A 25,501-nucleotide genomic window follows, 5' to 3' on the forward strand; every position below is an offset into this window, starting at 1 on the left:
TTGCAAACCACACCCGAGTATGGCTTGCTTACACAGTGACTTGTGTCCACTAGGTGGAGCTCAAACAACAATATTTTAATTCCAAGACGCCTTTGCAAGGATCTGAGGGTTGTCCTTCACCCACCTACTCTGCAGCCTGCTGTGCTGTAATGAGGTCTACATACCTATAGGTGGACTTCTCCTGCTCCAGGTTGCTTAGGGAATTGGCTTTAAGGACTGGGCCAGGTGTACTCACAGGTTTAGGAAAATCTGCAGGCTGAAAAGCAAAGAGAGGGCGTCTTTTCTTGCATCTGATCCAAATTTTTGCTCACATGAATGGATTGCATGCACATACATATCTATGACCTGACATCTCGAAGCAGCTCCACCACCTAAATACAGTCACACCTGTGGCATAAAATGTTTGACCCATTGAGGTGATACCTGTGCACTTCTGTCAGGAACTTACCCTGAGTGCTGACGACTCTCCTTCTTTAGCCCTGTCCATAGAAACAGACCGTTTATTCTCAAACATCTTGACTCTGTTAAGCACCGACTGTGGTTTCATGGCCGGGTCCTCATCCAGGTCTTCCCGGGGCGGAGGTGGGAGGGGTTTGGAGCCCGGAGTGATTGCTGGCTCTCCTGGGGAGGGCAGGGTCTCTGGTTTAGGAGGTGGAATTATGGGTTCAGTGTTCATTATAGGCTCATGCATCCCTGGCTTATAGCCCCGGTTTGGAGGCCCAGGAATGTAGGCAGGCCTCAGACCAGAGTCACCGTAATACTGCTTTGGGGGCTCCGGCGATCGAGGTGAATTAATGGGGAAGCTGTGAGGTTCTGCCTCATAAGGTGAACGGGCATCATAGCCAGCTGGGGGCGGGGGTTCATCATAACGAATGGGCCCAGGTTTACTGTGGCGGGGCCTGCCATCGTAGCCCACTGGTGGGGCCTCATCGTAGCGTGGCTGAGGGGGGCTGTAGTCCCTCCCTGGTGCATCCTCGTAGGGGGACCGGGGGTTGTAGCCCATGGGTTGCTGGTGGCCCGGCTGGTACCCTGTGGGCTGGGAGGAAGAGGTCTGCTGGTCATATGGGGGCCACTGTTCGTCGTAATGAGGCACACGGTTGTCGTAGTGCAGGTGTGAGTCAGTGTTGTGAGGCTTTGGTTCTGTGTAGCCGCCTCCATCGTATCCGTAAGGCGGGTGGTCGTATTCGCGGTATGGCTGTTTGTCCTGATACGGTGGCTGGTGACTGTAGCTCATAGACGGCTTCAGGCCATGGTTGATTCGCACAGGGTCCTCCATGTTGTACAGATCTTTCTTGTACATCTGTGAAGAAACAACACTAAATCAATACATCTATCACACAGTCATCAGTTTGAGTTTTTAACAACCACCATGTTGAAGGACAGAAAGCAGTCTGGGAAAAACTCAACAACAAATTAAGAATAACTACAAGATTGAGTTTAGTACTGGGAAATAGACTGAAACCTTCAGGAATTGAACATGAGTCACATTCACCAAATCATTAGAAAATAAATCCTTTTACCATTTAATTAAACAAATGTCAATTCAAAGTGCAATTACACAAGCAAACCTTTGTCAAGTATTCAAAAACAGTTCTGAATGCCTGTTTGACAAGATGCCTCTCAAGAATGATAATAATCCATGAACACAACTGGGTTTTACACATGAACACATTTTATAAAAAGTGAACTAACCGCAGCAATTTGCACATTTCTGAAAGGCCTCATTTCAAACATATGATGTGTAGCCTGTAGACAGCAAATTTAGTTAGGGTACTTCCTATGGAAGAAGGTTGATATGTTGGCATCTACTCAGGACAAAACTACTAAACTGAAGACCCAATGCAGTGTGCTGATGTAAGTGTGTTTTTCCATGGGGAGAATTGCTTGATGGAAATCATTACAGAGAGTACTGTCTGCAGGTTAGCTTTCATCATGCAACCAACATTCAGTTTGCGTCTAATGCAACGTCAAACTACTGGCACTACAACAGACGACACATCTACCACTACGATGCCAATGTAAGTGCTACTATTGTTCTTCTACAGAAGAGAGTTAAAGCTGAAAGGAACCCAAAAAACATTAGGAGCCATGCAAAGGAAGTAAGAGGCAACAGTTAGGGCTGGTTGTGGATGTCTTCACCCTGGTCAAAGACTCAGATGTACCAGTCGTTCTGGTCTCCCAGCCCACTGTGGTGCATGTGGACTACTCTGTCGCACATTTTCTCTGGGAGCCAGAGGCACACAGTGGGCTCAGTGAGTCACACAGTGTGGGCATGTCATGCAGAGAGCGAGTGGAAAGCATGTGCGAGAAGACAGGCAGTTAAAACAGCAGGCTGGGGCCCAGGCCCGGTCCGAGTGGCTGGTGAAACAGCGGGTACCTTTGGTTCTGGACCAGGCGGTCCAGACGTGTGGGATTCATGTGGTGGTGGTGGGGGCTGAATAAGCTCAGGGGCAGAGCTGGGGCTGCTAAGTGAGTCAGCCTGAGGAGCTGCGGCTGCAGCAGGCGGCTCCTCTAGGTGCATACCCTCTAGCTGTACAGGCTGCTCAACAGCAGGGGGCGCTACCACCGTCGGAGGCAACGAGGGCATGGGCAGAGCAGCCTCATCTTGCTGTGAAGTATTGTTAAGAGACATTTATAACACAGCCTGCCAAGGGCACACAAAGTACAGCTCACCCCAACAGCATGATCTTCTTCCTTACAATCAGTTTTACACCAACCAGAGAATGCACTTGCCAAAATGTGGTTAGTTAGAATAGATAACATACCAGTAGCTTCTAAAACATATTTATTTACTTAGCAAAGGACATTTAAGCTTAATAAAGGTCAGGACACAACACTGAACACAAAAGGAGCTATTGCTCTGTTCTGCAGTCATATACTTTTAGCCATACATCCATCTCTGATGGGCACAGCCAGCAGTGGCCTGCATGCAACGCTAGGTATGAACTTTACCTGTTGCGGAACGGCCATCTTGAACCCAGCTGGGTCTATGCGATTGGCTGGATCAGGCTGCACAGGGTGCTGGTATCCAGGGTAACCAGGGGTGTCCTGAATTACAGGAGGGTCTTCTCGCACAGGCTCGGAAGAGCGGGTGATGGCAGGCTCCGTGGGCAGACCCACCTCGTCGTTCAAAGTCTCGTCTAGTTCCTGGTCTGTATAAGCTCCGCCCTCCGTGTCTGTGTCCTCATAGTCAGATGTGTGGCGGCTGTCCGTGCTATACATGGAGTATTCACTACCCGGCGCCGACAGGTAGGACAGGCGGTCATCGTGAATATCCAAGTCATCCTCTGTAGTGCCGTCCGCCTGGGCAGAGCAGAGAAATGATCTTTGTGTTGCTTGGTCAGACTAACAGGACTCAAAAGATATTGTTCTATGAAATGTAATGTAACAACCTAACAGGCCTGTCTCTCACCTTGCCCTCCGATACCCACACCAACTGGTTCTGCTGTTGCTGGATTGTTTCTTTAAGAGCGCCATACCAGCCGTCATTCATGTTGTTCAAGTTGATGGTGGCTAAGAGAGAATATTTTAAAGTCACAATCACTTCAACAAAAATAAAACATATAAAATAGGATATACATATTTAACACTCTCTGCCCACTCACTGGTGAACAGGTGGTGATTATTCTTCCTCAGTTTGATGGCTCTCTCATAGAGCTTCCTGGCGCTCTTCCTGGACTCTGGACACAGTCTGGTCCTCATGTTCTTCACACCCTGCTTATTATCGGGATTTAGGAAGACTACAATCGGATACCACTGAGCATAATTCAGCCTGTCCACAGCGTTTGGGGTGATGTCCAGCACAGCATGTTTGTCCTTCATGAGATAAAGACAGGAAAGATTAGGGATGAAAAATATACCTGTGATGAAATAACCTAAAAACCTACAATGCATTTTATTTGATGAAAGGAGACATACTCACTCTGTCAATGATCTGCTTGATGGTGTGAAGACGAATGATTCCTGAACTACGCTGGTCTGTTCCTGCATCTCTCGGTTCACTCTCTGGACACAAGGTTGGAGGGATTTATGTAGAAAACATTTCTGTGTGCTAACAGGATGCGGTCTTCAATATAATGCATACAAACATACTTGCAAGCTCAAAAAGATCTGGCTCTTCTCTGGAGAGTTTTTCTCGAGCAACATCGGCGATGGGCCCAAAAATCACCACAGGTCTCAGGAAACCAGCTGAACAACAACACAAAAATATTATCCGACTCACGACGCAGCTTTCATCTCATGTTGACATATAAGCTAGCAGACATGGTCAGATTCCTCACCTTCTCTCAGTACAACTCTTTCATAAGCTGGAAACTTTGTTTGGACTGGCTGGGAAGAGAGGTCCTCTCTACTCTTCCTCAGGTTCCTCTTCGAGCTGCGAAGACCACGAAATCTCCAGAAGTCAGCCCTGTCACCCCCTGCCGTTTTGGGGAGAGTGTATTGAACGCTGGAGAGCTGCTCCGCTCTGTTGACATTTGGCAGAAAGACAGACAGTTCTTAATGTAACCCCAGCTAATGGATACGTTATAAAGTTGGCATAGCCAACATCAACATTGCCAGAACCATAGGACACATGGGACTGATAACAAAAACAAAATGTATCTAAATATGGGACCTGACTGTCTACTGTTGTGACAAACATTTATCCAGCTACTCCCATGTCACCTTTTCTTTGAGATAACCAATGTAGGATTCAAGCCAAAGATACATAAGTCTGTCAGTGTGCCGTCACCTGTTTTTGTTGGGGATGATGCCCCTCTCCACCTCTTGGTGGTTCTTGCCGATGCGAATAGCCAGCCAGGAGCCCAGCTTGCCGTTGTAGAGGGTGTCTACCACACGGAACACCTCCCCCTTGTTAAAGCTTAACCCATATGGAGATTCCTTCTCATATTCGAAGTGTGTCCGGATGTAGAAGGAGTCGCCAACATCCGACTCCACGATCCGCCGATAAACTGAACAGGAAAGAGCAGTGACTCATTAACACCGGGCCAATGTGACCAATAGAAATTCATCACTTTCTTCATCTCCTTACTCACTTCACTTACCATCTTTCTTCTTCTGGGCCAGAATGGTGACCTCCTCACCCTTAGGAAGGTCAAGGAGAAACAGCACCGCCTCCTCTCGGATTATGTTTGCAAAATCTACATTATTTACCTGGAATTTGGGAACAGAGGTTACTGCTTTATGCTTTCCATAAAACACCTTTAAGGGCTTTTAAGTTTAAGTTAAAGAGTAGGCGTCATTGTTCTTAGAATACATGACATAGAGTGTAAATATCTCTGTTAAGATAAAGGTTTACATAGCTCTTCCTGTTCTCAGAATTGCCTGGGTAACTGCAGGTTTTACTGCACTACAAGAACTCAAGCCTCCTCATTATACTTGGAGAAAAGAAGAAGAGGCACAAACAGCAAGATATATTGCTTTGAGGAAATGGGACAAACACAGCAAGAGGAAACACAGTTTTTGTGTGTGCTCCCTTGGGGCCATTGCTAAGAGACCAACCTGGAGGTACAGGAATTTTGGAGCAGTCAGTGTGTAAAACCATGAATTAAAAAAAAGGCTAAATCTTGTTTTCAGACACTATCAGGTATCCATTGTTAAAAAACAATCCTTTATTATAAAGAAGAAGAACTCTAAGTTTTGGACATATATATTTTTGCGATCTCATTTTCAAAACAACTCAATTCATCCAAAGAAGGTTAAAGTCAAGGGCAACTGGACTTGGTTGAAGATACTAGATACTAGAATTTTTAACTTATTTGGATAACTATGACCTGGATGACTGAGAATCTTCACAGACAACTCTTCAATTCAAAAACAACCACTTGATTTCAGCAGTCAGGTTATACATTTGTGTTAAAAGTATCTCACCCTGAGAATTTGGTCGCCTTCCTCCAGGCCCTCCTTAGCAGCTGGGCTATCCTCCAGCACTCCGGCTACGAAGATGCCCACATCATTCCCCCCAGCCAGCCGCAGCCCCACACTCTCCCCCTTCTTGAACTTCACCAGCTTCATACTTGGCCTAAGGATGGGGAATAAAAGACAAAAGTTGAGCTGATTTTCTTTGACATAACACCATCTGATGACATTTCCCTCTTTCCAGTGCAACTTCCTTTTATGAACAGTTAAGTGACGCTTGGATGCCAGCCAGGTTTCTCTTTTGTTGGGACTAAACAAGTATGTGCCACAAAATACACGTTTCTTAACAGTACTGAAATCTCCAAAATGTCCTGCTTTGTATTTATAACTAAGAGCAGGATGTGCACAGGAGCATTTTGTTAACTGTCAACTGCTGTTCCAAGATGTACTGTTATTATGTGAACTGCGGTTTAAAAATCCCTCCCTTATGGCTATCTCCTCTTTTTTAAATAAAGAGAAATTATGGAGGGGGTTCACAAAAGGTCACATAGTAGTTTTGGTTTTGTAGTTTTTAAGAAGACTTTAATATTTGATGGTATGACATATTATACTATTAAGATTACCGTAGGATGCTATCGTCATGGGCAGCGCTTGGTACAGGGGCATCGGAGGGACTGACTGGCAGGTCTACATCTGGCTGTCCAGGCTGAGCATACACCGGCTTGGGCTCTGAACAAACCACGCGAACAAACTCATGTTATTAATGCAGACAGATCATGAACATGTAAAACTGCACTGAACATGTTTAAAAACAAAGACATACTGCCCTGAAACACTGTCACAACTTAACAAAATTGCGGATGCATATGTTAAACTGAGAACAAGTGCAATGAAAAAAAAAACAACTGTCACGCGCGCGCACACACACACACACACACACACACACACACACACACACACACACAGAGTCCTGAGCAGGGAGGTCAAAAAGAAAGACAGCATGGTGCTGCAGGCTGGAGAGGAACGTCAGACTCGATCAACTCATACGGTTTATTTTCACTTGGCTCCAGGCAAACTCAGCCAGGCTCAGCAGGCGTCTGGATCTAACTTTTTGGTAGTTGTGCTTTTAAAAAGGGCAAAAATTACTGGTTCAAACAAGATTTAATTTTACTATCATTAAGTCATTTAATGTTCTATTGCTATTCTATTATGATGGACAGGGAAACCCAAGCTAGCATGTGTTCTTTGCTCACAGGTATGAATACAAAGACACAAATTATGGGCGTGCATACATGTCTATGTGTAACCTTCTGATTGACAAATAAAATGTCTTGCACAGTGATCTGGTTTAATGGCTGATTGTTATATCACTGACCTGGGAGTGGTGGGAGCTGCTTCTCCTCTCTAGCAATAGCCGACTCCTTCGGTTTGGGCAGAGGAAGTTCCTCTCCTAGCTTCGCTGGTGTTGAAGACGGCTTCGAGATACGTTCGTCGTCACGACTTCTGTGACTGCAGACAAAAATAGATGCTCTTGTACGATTTATCTTTAGAAAAGGAATACATGAGATTATAAATAGTGTATTATGGAGATGTAGAGCTTGGAGGCAACTGGAGAGCTTTAAGTTTACAACATCTTGACTACACGCAACAATACCAAGGCCATACACCACTCAATACAAAGCGTAGACAGTATGAAACATCCTCCTGACTGCAGGGGACACACACACTGGATGAAAAAAGAAAAACACGTGAAAGAAACTGAGTCTGAGGCTGCATCTTGGTCCTGAAGGTCACCACTTTGTCTTTCCACTCTTTTGTGCTCTATTTTTAGAGCAGCTTATCTGAGGTGTCAGAGTGGATACTGTCCTCTATGTGAATTTCACTGTGTGGCTCTGGCTTTAGCCCAGCAAAGGTTTGACTTCGATGCCAGTTTTAAAACAGTTAAGCTGTGATACACTGTGACCCTGGCCAATTACGTGTCAGATAGTTGTAATGACAGAATTTCCCTGTGTTTTGATAAATGCCGATATTCCCGATGTGTTTTAAATGAGAAATCAAAAGGGAACAGAAGTAAGCAAAGCAGGCTGCCCAGTGGCACTGGTTTATGGCTCTAGCTCCAAACTCATGGTCACATGGCTGCTCACTGGCACAAGTTTACTGGCAAAACACAGCTTTATTCACAGACTGAGTGACCAAGTAACCATAAAAAAACCCAGTTTGAACAGGAGGAACAAATGTCTTTTTCAGCCTATCCTAGGGGAGGCCCTGCTTTTAACTGCCAACTTCCTGAACGGAGAGAAAAGGTCACAGGTCACAGATCAGATTCAGATAAACAATAACACCCTATATCCCAGCATCTCCTTCCTGTTAATTAAAATAAGTTCGTAAATTACTTACTTAAGCCTAGCCTAGATGGGTCATAAGTAAATTATTACACATTTTTCTTTTTGCCTCTTAACATACAAAACTGTGAATATTTCAAAAAAATATAATCTCTTCAAAAATGAAAAAGACAGCATAATCAAGCCAAGCATCCACATAAAGAGAGAAAGATCATAGCTCAGCCACATGTAAAAGGGAAGACAGCTGGCATTGATAGTTGGTGACGGCCTTTTGTTCCTTCAATGTTGCATCCATTTTGTACTTGAGCCAAACATGGGAGTTTGCCCACCAAAACATTCAAGGGGCACAGGGATCCTGTGACACTTTCACAGGACTCTGTCATCTCAAGTCAAAACAAGACGTGTCACTGAGTATAATGCCACTTCAGCAATGTTCCATAAGGTAATAATTTGTTGTTAGACAAAACACTGACACAAATTCACAATTTCTCTATTACAAAGATTAGTTTAGAGTTGTTTGCAAAAGTCCTAAGACCTAAAACTAGACATACTTGTCTATTAAACTACATTAAATCTATTCAGGGTCTCACTACCACTACTTTAAGTAACTATTCATGTGGGGTAATGGTGTCAAACTTACGGTATTCTCCAGCTGTTGAAGTATAAAGGGAATAAAAAGGGCAGACACATCTAATTAACAGTGAACAGCACTGCTGCTTTTTGCGACTGCAGTTTTCCTGCGTTTGGAGTACGAGATCATGTATAACACTTTTCCAGTTGCCACATTATATAATTTTGCAGTTTCTGAAACAAATGTATCAAAATACTTTGTTCAAAATGGAGGACACACAGTAATATAGGTTGAGCACTGAACAAAAACCAGAACAAAGTTTTGACCCGGTTCTCAACCCTAATTTTGACCAAGATTGACTCTTTTGCAGTTTAAACAGTTTACTTTTATTTTTTCTTGGGTCAATAAGCAGAGTGAAAGGGCAACAACTTTGGTGCTCTATTGAGTTTAAATGAAGAATTAATGAGGTACCTTCACACAAGATTACAGTCAAAGAAGTGCTGAATGGGCTGATGGCTGGTATTAACCCAAACATAAAATCGAAAGTCCTTCACAACCAAAAAAACAAAAACAAACAAGCCTGTCTTAACAAACTGAAAGATAGAAGCACAGATATTATGACAAGATCAGTAACATAGCAGCTGTTTTAATATTAATACAGGGCCGAAATTAACATCATTTTAACTATTGATCCCGATAACTTTCACGATTAATTTTTCTACCAAACAAAAACCATAAGAAGATAGTAAACAGTGCCCATCACAATTTCTAAAAGCCTACGGTGATGTTGTGAAATTGCTCGTTTTCCAAAACCAAAGACAAACAAAAAATCTCCAACCCAAAAATAAATCAGTTTAATATCAAATAAGACAACAAAAAAATAGCAAAAACTGGAAAAGATCTATCACATCTATGCTTGAAAGATTACTTAAACAATTAGTTGATTACGAGATTATTTTTCTGTTGATGGGGTAATTGATTAGTTTCAGCTCTTCCTTAATTTTATGTAAAACAATTCCTTTTCAATCACAGACATGGTTGTTTAAGTTAATCTAATCCTGTTTGTATTGGTTGGTGGTAACTGGCCACTACTGTGTTTCTGTTGAGTTTGGGGTTAAATAATATGAGCTCTACTGAGACGTGTATTTTCCAGTGGATGTTTATTTTTTGGTTGGAATCTGCATTATTGTTGGTGCTTAAATCAACTGGAGAGAAAGCAGCAGAAATAAAGTAACAAAACTGAATTAATCCACATGAAAATTACAAAGAATTAAATTTTACACTTGTTGTGTTTCTTTCATAGCAGCTAAAAGCCTAAAACATTACTTTTTGGATGAACAATCTGTACCTGCCATTGCTGATTTGTGGGGGCGAGTGTCTGGAGTGATCCGAGGGCTCAGATCGTCTGTCTGGAGAGCGGGAGCGGCTGCTACGATGTCTGTCATGCGATCGATTGGAATGGTCGGATGCCATAGAATGGATATCTGAAATGTCTGATCAAGATCAAGACCCACTGTTCAATGACTGCAGTCTCAAATAAACGCTGACAAATTTGGCTTTTAAGCTGCGCCCCATTTCAACTGAATCCAACACTTAACACTTCTCTCACCGTCCCTGTCGGAGGCGTTGGCTGAAGCAATGCTGTCATCCAGGTCAGGGATGTTCAGCAGGGTCGCCCTGTCGTCCCTCTGAACAACCATTTTTAGCTTGCCCTTTGACCTTTCTATCAGCTTCTTGGCATCTATTAGGGAGAGGTTCTCTGTCACTGTGCCATTGATCTGAGAGAATCAGAAACAGAAGCTACTAGCATGACATGACAAAGAACATCCAGATCATTTCAATTCAAAAGAAGAAAAATCGAATAAAGATGTTGTTGTTTCTATTAAATGTCATATGATAAGTTTAGGCTTCAAATGCATTATCTTGAAGGCACAAGATCAGATGCAATTTAACTGCAACACTGATTATGTTTGTCAGGGTGAAATCAATTTGTAAAGCTATGAGAGGCAGTCTAACAAGGAACAATTACACACAGCCACGCTTCAGAATAGGCAGTACAGTATTAACTTGTACCATTTTGACAATGCTTTCCTATAATCATTTGATTAACATTTAATTTCTTAAGTGCTGGCATTCAGAGAAAGTCACATGGCATGTGTGGGAAGGCTGGATGTGCAGAATGATTGATTCAGAATAGTTGTAGTTCTAAAAGCACCTGTTGTGCACACAGAGCTACTTTTCCCCAAAATGTGACAGAACTGAGATACATTCAAAGAGATCAAGCTGTAAGTGCTGTTCTGCAACATTTGTGTAAAAAACACAGGGGTTAGTACAGCAGTACAGTGAGTAAGCCCAGCACAGTATCAATTCTTCTCTCTATCTCCATCAAAGCAAAAGTAGAAAAAAAGAAAGTAACGCTACATTCTCATTATTTTCCTTTTTGTTTAATATTTTATGATATTTACATATCAAATATTCACCAGGCTTCTTGTCTCCCTCCCTCCCTCCCTCACCCTGTCCCTCACCTTCAGTACAACATCCCCTTCCTGGATGTTGCCGTCCCTGGCTGCCAGGCTCTCAGGTGAAATGTCCTTGACAAAGATGTGGCTGGCCAGGCGCAGGCCATATTCTGCTTACAAAGTGAACGACAGCAACAAAAACGATGTTAGCACAGAGTTCACGTGACCACACCACACTGACCACACTTTGCTGTCAAGCCGCTGCTCCCACTGGGATTAACAGTACTGATTAAAGAAGATTAATTGCTCTTTTACTTAGATTTACTTGAGTTAACTTGGATTTTGCTGTGGCTGGCAAGTTTTGTTGACTCTGGCAGTTGACCAATGCTGATCTCGGTGGCTTATTGTCTTCTAAAATTCTGGCTGTTTGGTAACAGCAGGGTAAATAAAATTGGCAGGTGCTTTCCTCAATTACCACAGAAAGAAACTTTCTTTCCACCCTCCTTTTTTATCCCCGACTTTGTGAGCCTCACCTTCATTTTTACGGGATTTGACAAGTGTGACCTTGGCCGGACGTGGGGGCAGGTTGTGTGAGCGGCGGTCTGAGCGCGGGGAGAGACTCCTCTCTCGCGAGCCGCTGCGTTCACGTTCCCTGTCCCTTCGCCCGCTGCTCCGCCCGCTGCGCCTGCCCATGGCCCCGCCCACACCACTGTAAGCGCCGCTGCGTCCACTCCGTGTCTCGTATATCTCTTCATCATAGCTGTCCTCCTCCTCGTCATGCTCCGACATAGTTTCCCTCTCCCCTAGGCGGCCCATGGGGACATGCACCTTCCTCTTCCGTCTGATTGTCTGGCCAAAGGAAATAAGATATGAGATCAGCCGGAGTTACAGTAAGATGAATCAATCACTCCCTTGATACTCAAAACCTGGATCCAAAAAATACTTAAGTTTTCTACTAGGATTCATAATGGGATGTTGACACTCACAATTTTGGCAATTTTCCCACTTTTACGAAGCTGCTGGACTGCATACGCGTGCTCCACATTGTCCATGGAGACAGCATTGACCATAACGACTCTGTCATTTTCCCTGGAGAGGGGACACAGAGATAACAGACATGTTGGAGTCTTTCTGTAGCAGGCGGGGTAATTTAATACTAATAACTAGAAATCTGACCCGGCTGCCAATAATGGAACTAAATCTTACTGCAGTAGGCCTTCCGCTGGGCCTCCTTTCAGTACATCCGAGATGACAATGGAAGTCTCGCCGCTCTGAAAATGAGGGTTATCCCGACCTCCTGATATGGCTATCCCGAAGCCAAACCCTGGTGCCTGCACACAGAGAAGCATAGATTAGGATGTTGATTAACCTGTCTGCATGGACCAAAATACCCAACATAAAATAAAAAGGTCTGGACAGAGATAGATAGGGCTGACAAATTAATTATCACCTGCTTATACATATGCCATTCGACCAGTTTGTTCAGACAGTTTCATAAACCTAATATACATTATTACAAAACATACATTAGTCATACATTGTTGCTTCTGTTCTCAACAGACATATAAAATTAAAGTAGTATCTTTTTCCATTGCCAGCAAGCATAGCTGAAGCGAGTTGGCTTCTTCTGTGTAGCTTGTTTGTAAAAACACGCACAAACTGCAGTTTTGTGGAGGTTATTTAGAGAATCCTGCAGAAGAAAAGCTCTGTAATAATGCTCTGTTTTGTCTGTTGCACCTGCAACTGTGTACACACTGAGCACACTTCCTACATGATGGGATCCTGAAATTAGGTGGGGTAAAATGCAGGGATGGAGGATGGAAGCAAAGACAGCAAAACAAGCAGGGTAGAGGGATACTGGTACTAGGACAAGTTGTAGCGGAGCATCAGAGAGAGGATGACAGATACCTACCCTGTGTAGTGTTACTGTGTGCTGTTCCCAAATGACAGTCTCCTCCATTGCTGCGCTCTGGAAGAGAGAGATACAGTATAATGTGATTAACGCAAGAGATCTAACCAAGTTTAAATCCAAATAGTCAGAACAAGGCCACAGGACATCCTGCCGGCCTCATCGTCTTATGACAAAAAGGGACACAAACAGATTCAGTCAACAAGAAAGTCATGTGTCCTGCCAAAGTTTCCTTGGGTAAAACACCAAATGCCCTTGGTCAAAGTCATTTAACATCTTCGCTACAGCTGCAAATCATTCTCAATCGATTTAACACTTACCCGAAGTCTAAAACCTTTTTCTGCTGTCAAGAAAACAATAACTCACAGACCATGCAAAAATAATGATTTCAAGGGTAAAAAGTTTTCAGTGTTCAATCCAGCTTTCTCCTGAAACAGACGTACACAGCAGGTTTCCACTGGAACTGTAAATTTAACCTAAAAGGATGTTAAGAACATACAAAACCAAGCTCTTCCAAAAAAGTACAAACATCACAATACACTTTTTGAAAGACAATAGTATTTGACTGAAGCCTATTTCCACTTCATTTCATTCCCGCTATTAGGCTAAGAGTTTCTATTAAAAGGAAGCAGTCACAGTGTTTCTGAGCTCCTCACAAAATGTAATAAGATTGCAAACTGTCACAGCCAGTATACACACACACACACACACACACACACACACACACACACACACACACACACACGGCTGCACCAAGCAGGTTAATGAGTTTGTTTCAAGTTTTACACTTATTTGCTTGGTTTTATTTGTAGTACACTCACACATTGCCAAACAGACCACACACTGTCAAAATACTCCCCTTTATAGTAGTAGTATGAGGTATGACGTCCCATGTTTACAGTGCTTTGAATGCAATGATAAAAACCCTGCTGGATACAACAAGGCCTCACTGACATTCAGTCTTTGAAATTAAAACACACCCTCCGTCACATTAACAACCAGAGAGGATAAGATGAAGGTCGACTCCTGCAGCTGTTAGGTCGGCACTGTCCGCTGTGCCCCCACTGCTCACTTCTTATCTTATCTCTTGTTCTATACCACTTCACCTCCACCACAATCTCACGACACATTAGACATTCAATGACTGCATATAAAATAGTCTTAGGTCCATTCCCTTTGGGGCAAATTACAACCCACATCACAGCATCTAGTGCAATAACCACCATTTGTCATGTAAAGTGATCCTAGGTTTTTGACCTTAATAGGTGAGACTGTCACACATTTCCCTCCTGCTTTGCTGGTAATTTCTTTGACACCTCCAACACTTACAGCACAGCCACTTAGGCAGAGAACTCATTGGGAAGACCGATCTCATGTTGCGGCACATTTAAGTGTGATGGCACATGAGCGAAGTGAGACGAATCGTGCATTAAAAGCAGCATCAGTTCCAGCGCATGGACCCTCAGCTGACATCTATCGAGTGTCACTCCTGATTCATTCTGAAGATTAATATGCGCCACGTCAGCATGACAACCTGCTAATGGTACTGCTATCAAGTTCCCAAAAGTGATAATGATGCTTAAATGTTCAGGCAAAATATTTATTATTTTTTTATTATTATTTATATTTAAAAAGTACAAAACAAACTTCTCATTTTAAAGGAAATTAGGTCCTTTTTGTTTTTGTATGATAGAAAAGCAGAGTCTGAGGTAGCAATTTAGCTGACTGTCTTTGCTGCCGTCCTGTTTACCGTTTTACCACCCAGGCTTCCTTCAACACATCGTCCTTATGTCAGTCGTAATCTGTCAGCCAAGTGCCAAACGTTAGCTAGTGTCTGGGAATACAGGCAGCTGAATAAGTGGCAGCAACAGTCACAGACTCCTCAAGCAACTTATGGTGGGACTCACACAAGGAGGGTGAACAAAAGTTTGAACAGGGGAACTCCCCCCGTGGCCTTTTACATTGAATACACTCGCACTTGAGTGAGAGAAAAAGACATCTGAATATTAACAAGACTGCTGAAAAAAGGAGGCATGAATTCTCACTGAAAACTTTGCTCTTTGGAGAGGAGGATTTATGCCCGTCTCTTCTTGATCAGCACCTGTGGAAACACTGATGTAAAAAACTGACATTTACGTTTGCCACTAAACTGCAAAGATACAGGAGGAGGCACTTGTTTCCAGTTGATATTCCTACTTTGAGAAATTTTTTACAGGCATTTACGCAGCATAACACAAACATGCGTGCACACACTCACACACGTGTATAATGTTTAGGCCCTGTGCTGCAGCGGGGTTGTGAAAAATGTGATTTTGTTGAATGGAAAATATGATTAGAGAATGCTTAATGTGTCTGCTCCAATACAAATAAATGACCATAAAAATTAATGGTATGTAAAATCCCAAATGGTGTGAAACAGGAGGAATGTAAAATGGAATTTACAGGGGGGTGGGGGGAGGGGTGCAAAACAGATTCAGCAAGGTCCTGCAGTGTGCATCTCATCCTCTCCCACCCTCCTTCACTTTAAAGGGATGTAATTTTGCTTTCTCCTCCTGCAGAGCTTGTTGCTCTGGTAACAGAGGGGGGAACAGTGTGGTGTTGTTCAAGTGGCCTGACATTTTCAGGCCGTGTCTGAAGGTTCTTCCCAACTGTGGGAGGTTTAAAAGAGACACAGCTGAATTAATTGAGAGAGAAAATCTTCATCCTCAGAAGTGCCGTTCTTTAAAGGAATTAAAGATAAACAACAAATGATTTGCACAACAATAAAACAAAAAATACTGTATGTACGTAGCATTTTGTATTTAGTCTCACAACCAAGCCAACATCAGAGCCCAAGACGCTACTCTCAAAAGTCACGTAAACATTAAAGAATGAAAAGAAAACAGTGTCTCATCGCTTGAGTTGACTTTGTGTTGGTCCTATGTACTAAAGTCGCTTCAGCATCTAGTGACTGATGAGTCTGTTGTGCACGCCCTTTATGGCCACAAACAACTGGTGCCAACAGAAGCTTCCACAAGCCAGAGCCAGGGCTGGCAGCCTGCTCCACAGCGGAGACACACCGCGTTGGTTGGGTCATGCTTGGGGGATTACAACCAGGCAACTTGGGAGCCAGCACTACAACACAGATGGATCACACAGCTGAGCTGAGAAAGGACAGGATAGCTGCGGTCAAAATGGACCGTGTGGAGTCAATACACAAATGGTAACGACGCAATTATTCAATAAGCCCACTGTGGTTCTGCATATCTCCAATTCAGGGCAGCAGCTAATGATTATTTTCCGGAGTAGAAACAATTATTCATTTAGTCGATCAACAGAAATGTAATCAGATACTATTTTGATTGATTATTCATTTATTGTAAATTATGTTTTGAACATTAATGTCAACAACTTGCTGCTTCCACCACAGTCCTTGTTGACCTCATCGAATGTATTGTTTTGTCCAAACCCAGAGATTTTCAGTTTTCAATTACATAAAAACAGACAAAACAAGCAAACACTCACATTGAAGACGCTGCAACCAGATAATTATTTGTATTTTTGCTTAAAAATGGCTTAAAACAATTCAATCATCAACTATCAAAATAGTTGCAGATTCATTTTCTCTCGACTGATCAAATGACTGACAAGTAACTACAGTTTTAACTGAAGACATCTCAAAGGGCTCTTTATTAGTATTTGCTTACATTTCATAGACCAAACAATTAATCACGAAAATAACTGGTAGATCCATCACAATTTTCCAGAGCCTAAGTTGACATACTGTCCAACCAACAGTTCAAAAAACACAAACAGATTTTCCATCATAGCTGAATATAATAATTAAAAAATATTCATATTTGAAAAGCCAGTAACAGTGACAAATATGGCCAACATTGCTGATCTTTGAGGTAGACATTGTAGCCAAAAATTAAACACATTTTATATATATATATATATATATATATATATAAATAAAAGCCAGTGAACTACAAAAGGAGCAATGACAAAAACAAGTACTCGTGTGACCTGGCAGCGCCATCTGAATCATATTAGCAAAGTTTGGCCACTGTTGGCAAGTCTACCAGTCACTTTGGCAGGGTACCTGTCTTCTGGCAGTTTTTTTCAATTCCAAATATCAATTTGGCTGGAAAAACAGTAAAAGGAGCTGATCTTTGGGGTTGCACTGCAAGCCAAGCCTCTCATCTCTGCCCTCTTTCTTCCCTTTCCAGATTTTGTACTGTAGTCACCACAAAAACAGAAAACTGCCAACCCCTCCACCTGAAATGTGAATTCTCTAACTGGTGTAGCCCACTGCCTTGTGATACAGGTTCCATAAAGCCATACATGTTGCAAAGCAGAATATCTTCATTTGGGCAAAAAAATCCTTAATATACAAGGAGTCATCACAGTACTAACCTTACACAACCCACACAGAGGGAAGCTAAGACGGTGTTTAATTTTGTATTCACTTTGGAGTATCATTAAAATTAAGAGTGCTGGCTCCCCAACTCTTTATTCAGCAGAAAAACAAAATCATATTTCTTTTAAAGAGGGAACTGAGGCAATATGGTGTTCAATTCTCTGACTAAGAGAAAAGATTTTGTGCTGTAGTATGGTTTAGGGCTGAGGCAGAACCGTATTCAATTTTGACCGCTCTGGGACAAGAGTAGCTAAAAATAGCTCTCATTAATTCTGCCGTTGTGATGCTGCAACAGAGTGATTTAAGAGAAACTTGCAGAATGAACACTGGAGAACATTTAATAACCTCTTGTTATATTAAATGCCAGGGACTGACTGAAACAAACGATGCAATACAGCATAGAAAATACATTTACTTTCTCTCTAGTCCCCATTTCGCTGGATTTGTCTATCAGAGAGTTAGATCATTTCCATAAAGCCTTTACAGTGCCAGTGCGGTGAAAATGTGGCTATTTAAACCAGTATTACAATAAAGGATGCTTAATGTTTTAGTAATGAATATAGCTGATAATTGTGCTGATTAGCTGAAACACAACCAACTCAGGAAAATTAGTTTTTAAGTGCATGATAATGGTATAATGCATTAAAGGATACAGAAAAACATTCATTCCTGCATTCTTTTCTTCTTCTTTTTATTTTTTATTTTATAAATTCTATTTCTAGTATCAGTTTGAGACAAGACACCATTTCCCCCCTAGAGCATCCTAATTTAGGACTCAAATGAGCTTCCACAGTCCAACTACAGATGGGTCCCCAAATAATAAGAGCAGCAATAAAGCCAAATGAGATTCAATCTCCAGCAGGAAAAGAAACATCTCTCATTTCCCTTACAATCGTTAAATCAAACCAGGAACGGCACTGACACAAAGACGAGCTTGCCAGCAATGAACAAACTGCTAAATCCAAACAAGGATGCTTTCAGGACACTGTCCAAGTTGCACTGCGGCCACAGACAGAAAACAACAACAGGATCGCACTCCACTGTGGCTGCTGGCAGTGAAGCAGCAAACAAGTAGAATACGATGATTGATCACTCCAAGAATTGAAAACGATGTGCTGGGTAGTGCTGACAACTGCTAAAACTCCACTGTCTCGGAGAACATGTTCATGCTAATGAGGGCCTATGCCTTAGCACCAGTCAGGGTCCCTTGAGAGATAAGTGACACTCTGCACATACAATATGGTTAGACACTGTACTGTGGATCTCTAATGGGGGGAGATAGCGGGAAAGATGCAGCAATGCACATGTGATAAGAAGGTCAAGACATGAAACCTATTAGCTCCGATATAATACTTAATTACCAACAATTACAACCACAAAAGACACATACATGCATTGTTTTAAGGCTACAGTAAAACAGACTTCCACCTCATTCCCTCAAACTGAATGCAAAGAAGATCAGAGCCACTTACATCAGTCCATCCTGGTCTCCACAGAGGACACAGACAAAAGCGTCTCTACCCTCCAGCTACTCCCTCAGTAAATCCAGCAGGAGATTCCTGCAGACACACATCAGCAGCCTCAGTGCATAACCGCACCAGTGCTGGGAGGGACTCGCCCCCACCTTCCTTTCCTTTCTCTTTCCTTAGCTCTGGAACCACCAAAATTACAACCACAGGTGAGGGGTGATGAAACACACACAGCAGCTACACCCTAACGCTTCCTCTGCCCTGCACAGGTCTGTGTCCTCTCCCAACATCTTCCTTCAAAATGTATGCCTCCCCTCCAACTCTCTCCTTACACGCTTGTGGGATCGAAGCAAATCCCCTCCAGCTTGGCAGCAATCTGTGTGGGATCTGCAGTTCCGCTACAGCATGGGACTCCTCTGTACTAGCGAAACATCCATCTGCAGTGTAAACTGCTGTATCGGACTTAACCCCTGAGGTGCCGTGTTGAACCAGAGCAGAATCCATCAATTCTCTTTGCATGTGGGACATAATTACGCCCCTCCTCACCAGGTGTGCTGCATTGCCTGCATAAATTATGCTCATGGTGGATTACTGACCATCAAACTGACAGTTAATCAAAGACAACGCATGACTACATTATACTTTGTATTTTCATACAGCAGCTGAAGATGTAATCTACACAATAACTGTTAAATCTCATCTCTAACACAAACTTTTGCTAAAATGAACAGGTTGCTAATAAAGCAGAAAAAAATAAAACCAAGGTGGAGGCATGCTGAGATGAAAGCAAAGAGGCAGACAGCTAAAATGTCACCAGCCTATTCATATATTTTGCAAAGAAGTTCAATAAGATCAACAATTTTAAGGAAAAGTTAACTCAACAGCCTGCACTTAACATCCCCTGCAGGAAGTGTTCATTATTACTACAGCCAAAATTATAATAGTGTTTTCAATTTGTGAACATGTGGGTGCATCAGATCATTTTTAACAAGTGGCAACCACTAAAATTATTCAGAAAATAGTTTACTAGAGTGCAGTTTGCGACAAAAAGGAAAACGAAAACCAAGGACAATGTTCTAGTGGTTTGTATACAATCAAGCATTTAGAGGACATGGTAAGACAACTGGTCAGAAGTGCTTATATTTGTTTTAGTAGTTGACTCATTTGACCACATTACTGTTAAGTAACAAACTGCATGGTTGCACAAACATGTGGATTCATCCTAAGGCAACATTAAGCATCTGCACTATGTGCTCAACCACCAACACTGTGGCAATCCTTGTTGTCTATGAAGGAATGCACTTTTCCTCTACTCCAACAGGGAATACATGGTAGACAGAGCTGTTTTTAAAGGACGAGGCTAGCCTTCTTTTTACAATACAACATTTGTTCCAGGTCACGTTGAGAAGACAGGTGAGACAATAACTACTGCACTTCTATATCCGACAAATATGTGGCAACATTTCACTGTGCACTTCATCCTATTGGCATAGCATAATTGGAAGGTTACCTCAGGGTGCTTAGTTCAACATTAAACTATAAACCATCTATTCAACATCATGCACCTAAACATCCTTTACTGCCTCTAAAAGACTGACTGTTCCTGACATTTATGAGACTGTTATCGCTGCGGATCCTGCTGCATGTAAGGGCATCATTTGCATACATCTGTCTTTTCCTGTTCTCTTTGAGCAGGTAAACCAGCAGTGACCACTAACATGGACGCACTGTGCATCCAGATAAAGTAAATGGGCGACTCAGTAGCGAATGGATTTAAATGTGTTGTTACAGATTTGTTTGCGACCGTGAAAGACAAAATGCCTCTCACCGAAAATATACAACAAATACACAAAATGCCATGAAGGAAGATAAAAATAAAAAAATACACCAAAACCAGAAACCACCCAGGTTTGCAAACCTGTGATATGGTGAACTCACAATCTGACAAAGAGAAGCATTCAAGGTTGAACGGAATTCACAATGTATTTTTACAAATAACTAGCCCAGATTCATGATCACGGTAGAACATAACACCAAACCAAGGCCATGCGGGTCATGACATCCCACTTATCAGTCAGGATAATGATCGAGTTGGACAAGCTTGACAGACACTCGGTCACTGCTGGCAAAGGGGACGAGGTACATTTACATCCCACAGAGCAGAGCCTAGGAGTGGTGACAGATTCCTCACATCGTTTGCTCTCTCCACCACCTTCTGACTACCAGCCTCCAAATTTATTATTTCTACATCAACAAAAAGAGGCATGTAAAGAACACGAGCTGCTAATCGCTAAAAGTCAGCAGTTCAGCCACTATGTCTTCTTTAAGAGTACTTTATTCATGACTATACAACGCAGAGGTGCGATTCCTCCTTAGTGTAATCCATCCTTCCTTTCCCCCGCACATTTTCCTACTTGACCACTTCAACTATCAAGAATATCCCAGTAATCATGCTTCAGACAGCTGGACTTAATAAGCTTTAAAGCTCATTCCACTGTTTCTACACACTTGTTTTAATGTTTATCATTTAAGGTTTAATTTTTAGCAGCACCTAAGTGAGAAATGGCCAAAAAGTCCAATAACTTGAAATCTTAGGCACGATTTGCTGACCCCAAATAGTCGATCGATGCTTCGATGGGCAGAGCCTGATTAGACTGTCAATCTCAGTCAAAGCTTCGCAGCAAAACAAGGATCATGCTATTTTGGTGATATGAGGGTGCTCAACGTCTGATTTTACATAGAACTACCAGTTTTCTCCCAATTAGTTAATATACAGCCTATTACAATATACATTTCAATGTTTAATGCTGTAAATAAACACGTAAAAAGAAAAAAAAAAAAAAAATCAATAAATGTTAGTATGTAAGTGTGTGAATAAATCCAAAATTGTAACCCTAACCCTGGGCTGTCAGTGCGCATGTGTAGGCGTAGTGTGTATGTGTGAAGGGGCAGAAGAGGAACACTTGCTGAAGAGACGGAGCCCCAGCTTCACTGGTGTTGTACGGAGTTGTCCACACCTCGCAGGACTTTTGGATAATTTAGCACCGTTAATTAACCACAAAAAGAATATTGTATAGTTTTATATAGATTTAAATAGCCGGCTGCTTGAAATAGACATAGACTATGCAAAAGACCGGTGAATGGCCCGCGCAAGAGCAAGAGAGCGAGCGAGAGAGCGAGAAAGGTCAACAATAAAGCCTCAGTTTAGCTGGAAATTTACAGTGTAAGTTGAATGAATAGAGACTGCAGCTCTGCAGCTTCTCAAGATTAAAGCGGAGCTACCGTGTGTTATTCTCCCCCCCTTGGGCTCGCAATCGCTGTGCACAAAAACACATGATTCGACAATAGGCAGGACTTGACGATTCTGATTCGACTATGTAAATCCTTATTCAGGGACAGCCCTAATAGACAGATTGAGACAATAGTGCAATGAGCAGAGTGCAAAGGATGCAGGAATAAATTATTATTATTATTATGTACATGTCAGAAGTGGATGAGATATACAAGTGCACATACACATACATGCATACATGTACACATGTACAAAGCACGATGGAGCATAGTGCAAAGAATGCTGGAATAAATAAGTATTATGTGCAGGTATTATGTACTGAGGTAGGTGGATTTGGTATACAGTATACAATATGAACGGTATGAACAGCTCTGAAATGGAGAACAGGGATGTCTATTTTGTTACAGCATTCTGTTACATTTTGTGTTTCATGGATACTTGAGCCATAGCTTGTCTGTTCAATTAAATAATGATATTTTTATTACTGAAATTGTAGTTGTAGCATATTTAAAATAGAAAAAATATCAGATATTTTTTGCAATTTTGCTTGTATTTTTTATTTCTATAACACAACACACATTTTGACCGGAAAATATATAAAAACTTTTGACTTGTATCTTTATATTCTTTGTCATTTCTTTAGTCTAAATAAATATTTAAATAACATTTAGAAGTTAAACAGTTATATTCACACATAAAGACTAGAAATAAAGTAAAGAGGTGAAAACTTCTGAGCAAGACGAGTCTCATAGGCAGTCCATGTAGCAAATGGTCATACAAGATTGAATAAAATGTCTCTGTGATGGCTTGAACACACTAGGGATGAAATGGTATGAACATTTCATTTCATGATTATAGTGACCAAAATTATCATGGTTATCAGTATTATCACGGTATTGTAAAAATGTGCCAAAAAATATTAAAATGTACTGATACACACACTGAAACCATTTCAACAAGTTTTATATTGAAAACTACTAATACAATTGCCATTTTGTTTGCATAAAAAATAAAACAGCAGCAAATACCTTTTGTAAACATATGAAAATCAAAGTGTGCATTATCAAGATTTTATATTATATAGGTAATACAATGACCCTGTGGACAATTACATTAAAACAAATAAGTCTTTAGAAGACAGTGATAGTAACTGCAATGAGCCCAAAAACTGAAATAAATACAGAGGAGTCTGTAGCGTTTCTAGATATGCTGGTTGGTTTACTAAACTGCGTAACGTGTTATCATGTGCAGTGGACGAATAGACTCTGCCGACACAAGACGCACACAGCAACAGAACAACGTGTAGAGTTTTTACAAGAGCAGCAACACTGAGAGCTTCAGTTTACACGCTGTTAGCAAGTCAGGCAGACAAACCAAAGCCATAAGTTAACTCACCCTGCATTCACTACATGGTTATTTTCTTCAATCAAGTTTCCCTCAGCCAATCATAAAAACTAAAATACAACCGGACTTCAGAGAGATGCTGGACAGTGTTTGCCGTGAGATTATAATAGCGCGGTTAACCGTACCAGTTATCATGGAAATTAAAATGTGTACGGTAAAAATAACCGTCGGGAATTTTGCCATGGTTTACCATTAAACCGGTAATCGTTTCATCCCTAGAACACACCTAATATAACCTGTTGAAGCTGCTTTGCATAGACATGAGAGCCAAGGCTGCCGAAGTACTTAAAACACCAATGATTGGGTTTCAGTTTCCAAAATGGAGGAAGCCAGCAGGCAAACCTTATTTGATGTGCTAAACATTGAGGCTGACTGTCAACACTATTATTAACAAGTGCTCAGATCAGATTTGTGTTTAGACGGTTTGATAATGAGCGGTTATTACAACATCCATCCATCTTCATCCGCTTATCCGGGATCAGGTCGCGGGGGGAGCAGCTCCAGCAGGGAACCACAAACTTCTCTTTCCCGAGCCACATTAACCAGCTCTGACTGGGGGATCCCGAGGCGTTCCCAGGCCAGTGTGGAGATATAATCTCTCCACCTAGTCCTGGGTCTTCCCCGAGGCCTCCTCCCAGCTGGACGTGCCTGGAACACCTCCCTAGGGAGGTGTCCGGGAGGAATCCTTACCAGATGCCCAAACCACCTCAACTGGCTCCTTTCAACGCAAAGGAGCAGCAGCTCTACTCTGAGCTCCTCGCGGATGGCCGAGCTTCTCACCCTATCTCTAAGGGAGACACCAGCCACCTGCCTGAGGAAACCCATTTCGGCCGCTTGTACCCGCGATCTCGTTCTTTCGGTCATGACCCAGCCTTCATGACCATAGGTGAGGGTAGGAGCGAAAATCGACCGGTAGATCGAGAGCTTTGCCTTACGGCTCAGCTCTCCCTTCGCCACAACAGTGCGGTAAAGCCAGTGCAACACCGCCCCCGCTGCTCAGATTCTCCGGCCAATCTCCTGCTACAGTCTCCCCTCACTCGTGAACAAGACCCCGAGGTACTTGAACTCCTTCACTTGGGGTAAGGACTCATTCCCTACCTGGAGTTGGCACTCCACCGGTTTCCTGCTGAGAACCATGGCCACAGATTTAGAGGTGCTAATCCTCATCCCAACCGCTTCGCACTCGGCTGCGAACCGATCCAGTGAGAGCTGAAGGTCACGGACCGATGATGCCATCAGGACCACATCATCCGCAAAAAGCAGTGACGAGATCCCAACATCCCCTGAACCGCAGCCCCTCCTCGCCATGACTACGCCTTGATATCCTGTCCATGAATATCACAAACAGGATAGGTGACAAAGCGCAGCCCTGGCGAAGGCCAACCCTCACCTGGAAAGAGTCCAACTTACTGCCGAGTACTCGGACACAGCTCTCGCTTTGGATGTACAGGGATTGGATAACCCTGAGAAGGGCCCCCCCTCACCCTATACTCCCGTAGCACCTCCCATAGTATCTCCCGGGGGACCCGGTCATACGCCTTCTCCAGATCTACAAAGCACATGTAGATGGGCATACTCCCAAGCCCACTCCAGGATCCTTATGAGAGTAAAGAGCTGGTCAGTTGTTCCACGACCGGGACGAAAACCGCATTGTTCCTCTTCGGTCTGAGGTTCGACAATCGGCCGAACCCTCCGTTCCAGCACCTTGGAGTAGATTTTACCGGGGAGGCTGAGAAGTGTGTTACCCCTGTAATTGGCACACACTCTCTGGTCCCCCTTTTTAAACAGGGGAAC

At 42.6% G+C, this 25,501-nt stretch overlaps 1 protein-coding gene across 8 annotated transcripts in view; it reads right to left on the reverse strand.

Moving 5' to 3' along the window:
• The window catches only part of tjp1b (tight junction protein 1b), a 60,437-nt gene that overhangs the window by 6,068 nt on the left and 28,868 nt on the right, over nucleotides 1–25,501 (reverse strand). For 4 of the 8 annotated variants that reach the window (XM_038706142.1, XM_038706145.1, XM_038706144.1 and 1 more), the window contains 21 exons: nucleotides 13,144–13,200; nucleotides 12,438–12,562; nucleotides 12,218–12,320; nucleotides 11,765–12,080; nucleotides 11,298–11,404; nucleotides 10,382–10,550; nucleotides 10,121–10,265; nucleotides 7,235–7,368; nucleotides 6,483–6,588; nucleotides 5,872–6,022; nucleotides 5,046–5,154; nucleotides 4,733–4,952; nucleotides 4,281–4,465; nucleotides 4,093–4,188; nucleotides 3,923–4,005; nucleotides 3,606–3,816; nucleotides 3,413–3,513; nucleotides 2,953–3,303; nucleotides 2,378–2,608; nucleotides 449–1,300; nucleotides 165–256 (listed from right to left, as the gene is read on the reverse strand). In XM_038706142.1, the coding sequence (XP_038562070.1) occupies nucleotides 165–256; nucleotides 449–1,300; nucleotides 2,378–2,608; nucleotides 2,953–3,303; nucleotides 3,413–3,513; nucleotides 3,606–3,816; nucleotides 3,923–4,005; nucleotides 4,093–4,188; nucleotides 4,281–4,465; nucleotides 4,733–4,952; nucleotides 5,046–5,154; nucleotides 5,872–6,022; nucleotides 6,483–6,588; nucleotides 7,235–7,368; nucleotides 10,121–10,265; nucleotides 10,382–10,550; nucleotides 11,298–11,404; nucleotides 11,765–12,080; nucleotides 12,218–12,320; nucleotides 12,438–12,562; nucleotides 13,144–13,200 (3,944 nt within the window). The remainder of the gene's footprint in view (nucleotides 1–164; nucleotides 257–448; nucleotides 1,301–2,377; nucleotides 2,609–2,952; nucleotides 3,304–3,412; nucleotides 3,514–3,605; nucleotides 3,817–3,922; nucleotides 4,006–4,092; nucleotides 4,189–4,280; nucleotides 4,466–4,732; nucleotides 4,953–5,045; nucleotides 5,155–5,871; nucleotides 6,023–6,482; nucleotides 6,589–7,234; nucleotides 7,369–10,120; nucleotides 10,266–10,381; nucleotides 10,551–11,297; nucleotides 11,405–11,764; nucleotides 12,081–12,217; nucleotides 12,321–12,437; nucleotides 12,563–13,143; nucleotides 13,201–25,501) is intronic. The other 4 variants (XM_038706143.1, XM_038706150.1, XM_038706149.1 and 1 more) reach the window with 2 other exon arrangements.

The sequence above is a fragment of the Micropterus salmoides genome, unplaced genomic scaffold (assembly GCF_014851395.1).
Source record: "Micropterus salmoides isolate LMB-PRFRI ecotype aquatic unplaced genomic scaffold, ASM1485139v1 Ms_hic_scaffold_8, whole genome shotgun sequence".
Lineage (NCBI taxonomy): Eukaryota > Metazoa > Chordata > Actinopteri > Centrarchiformes > Centrarchidae > Micropterus > Micropterus salmoides.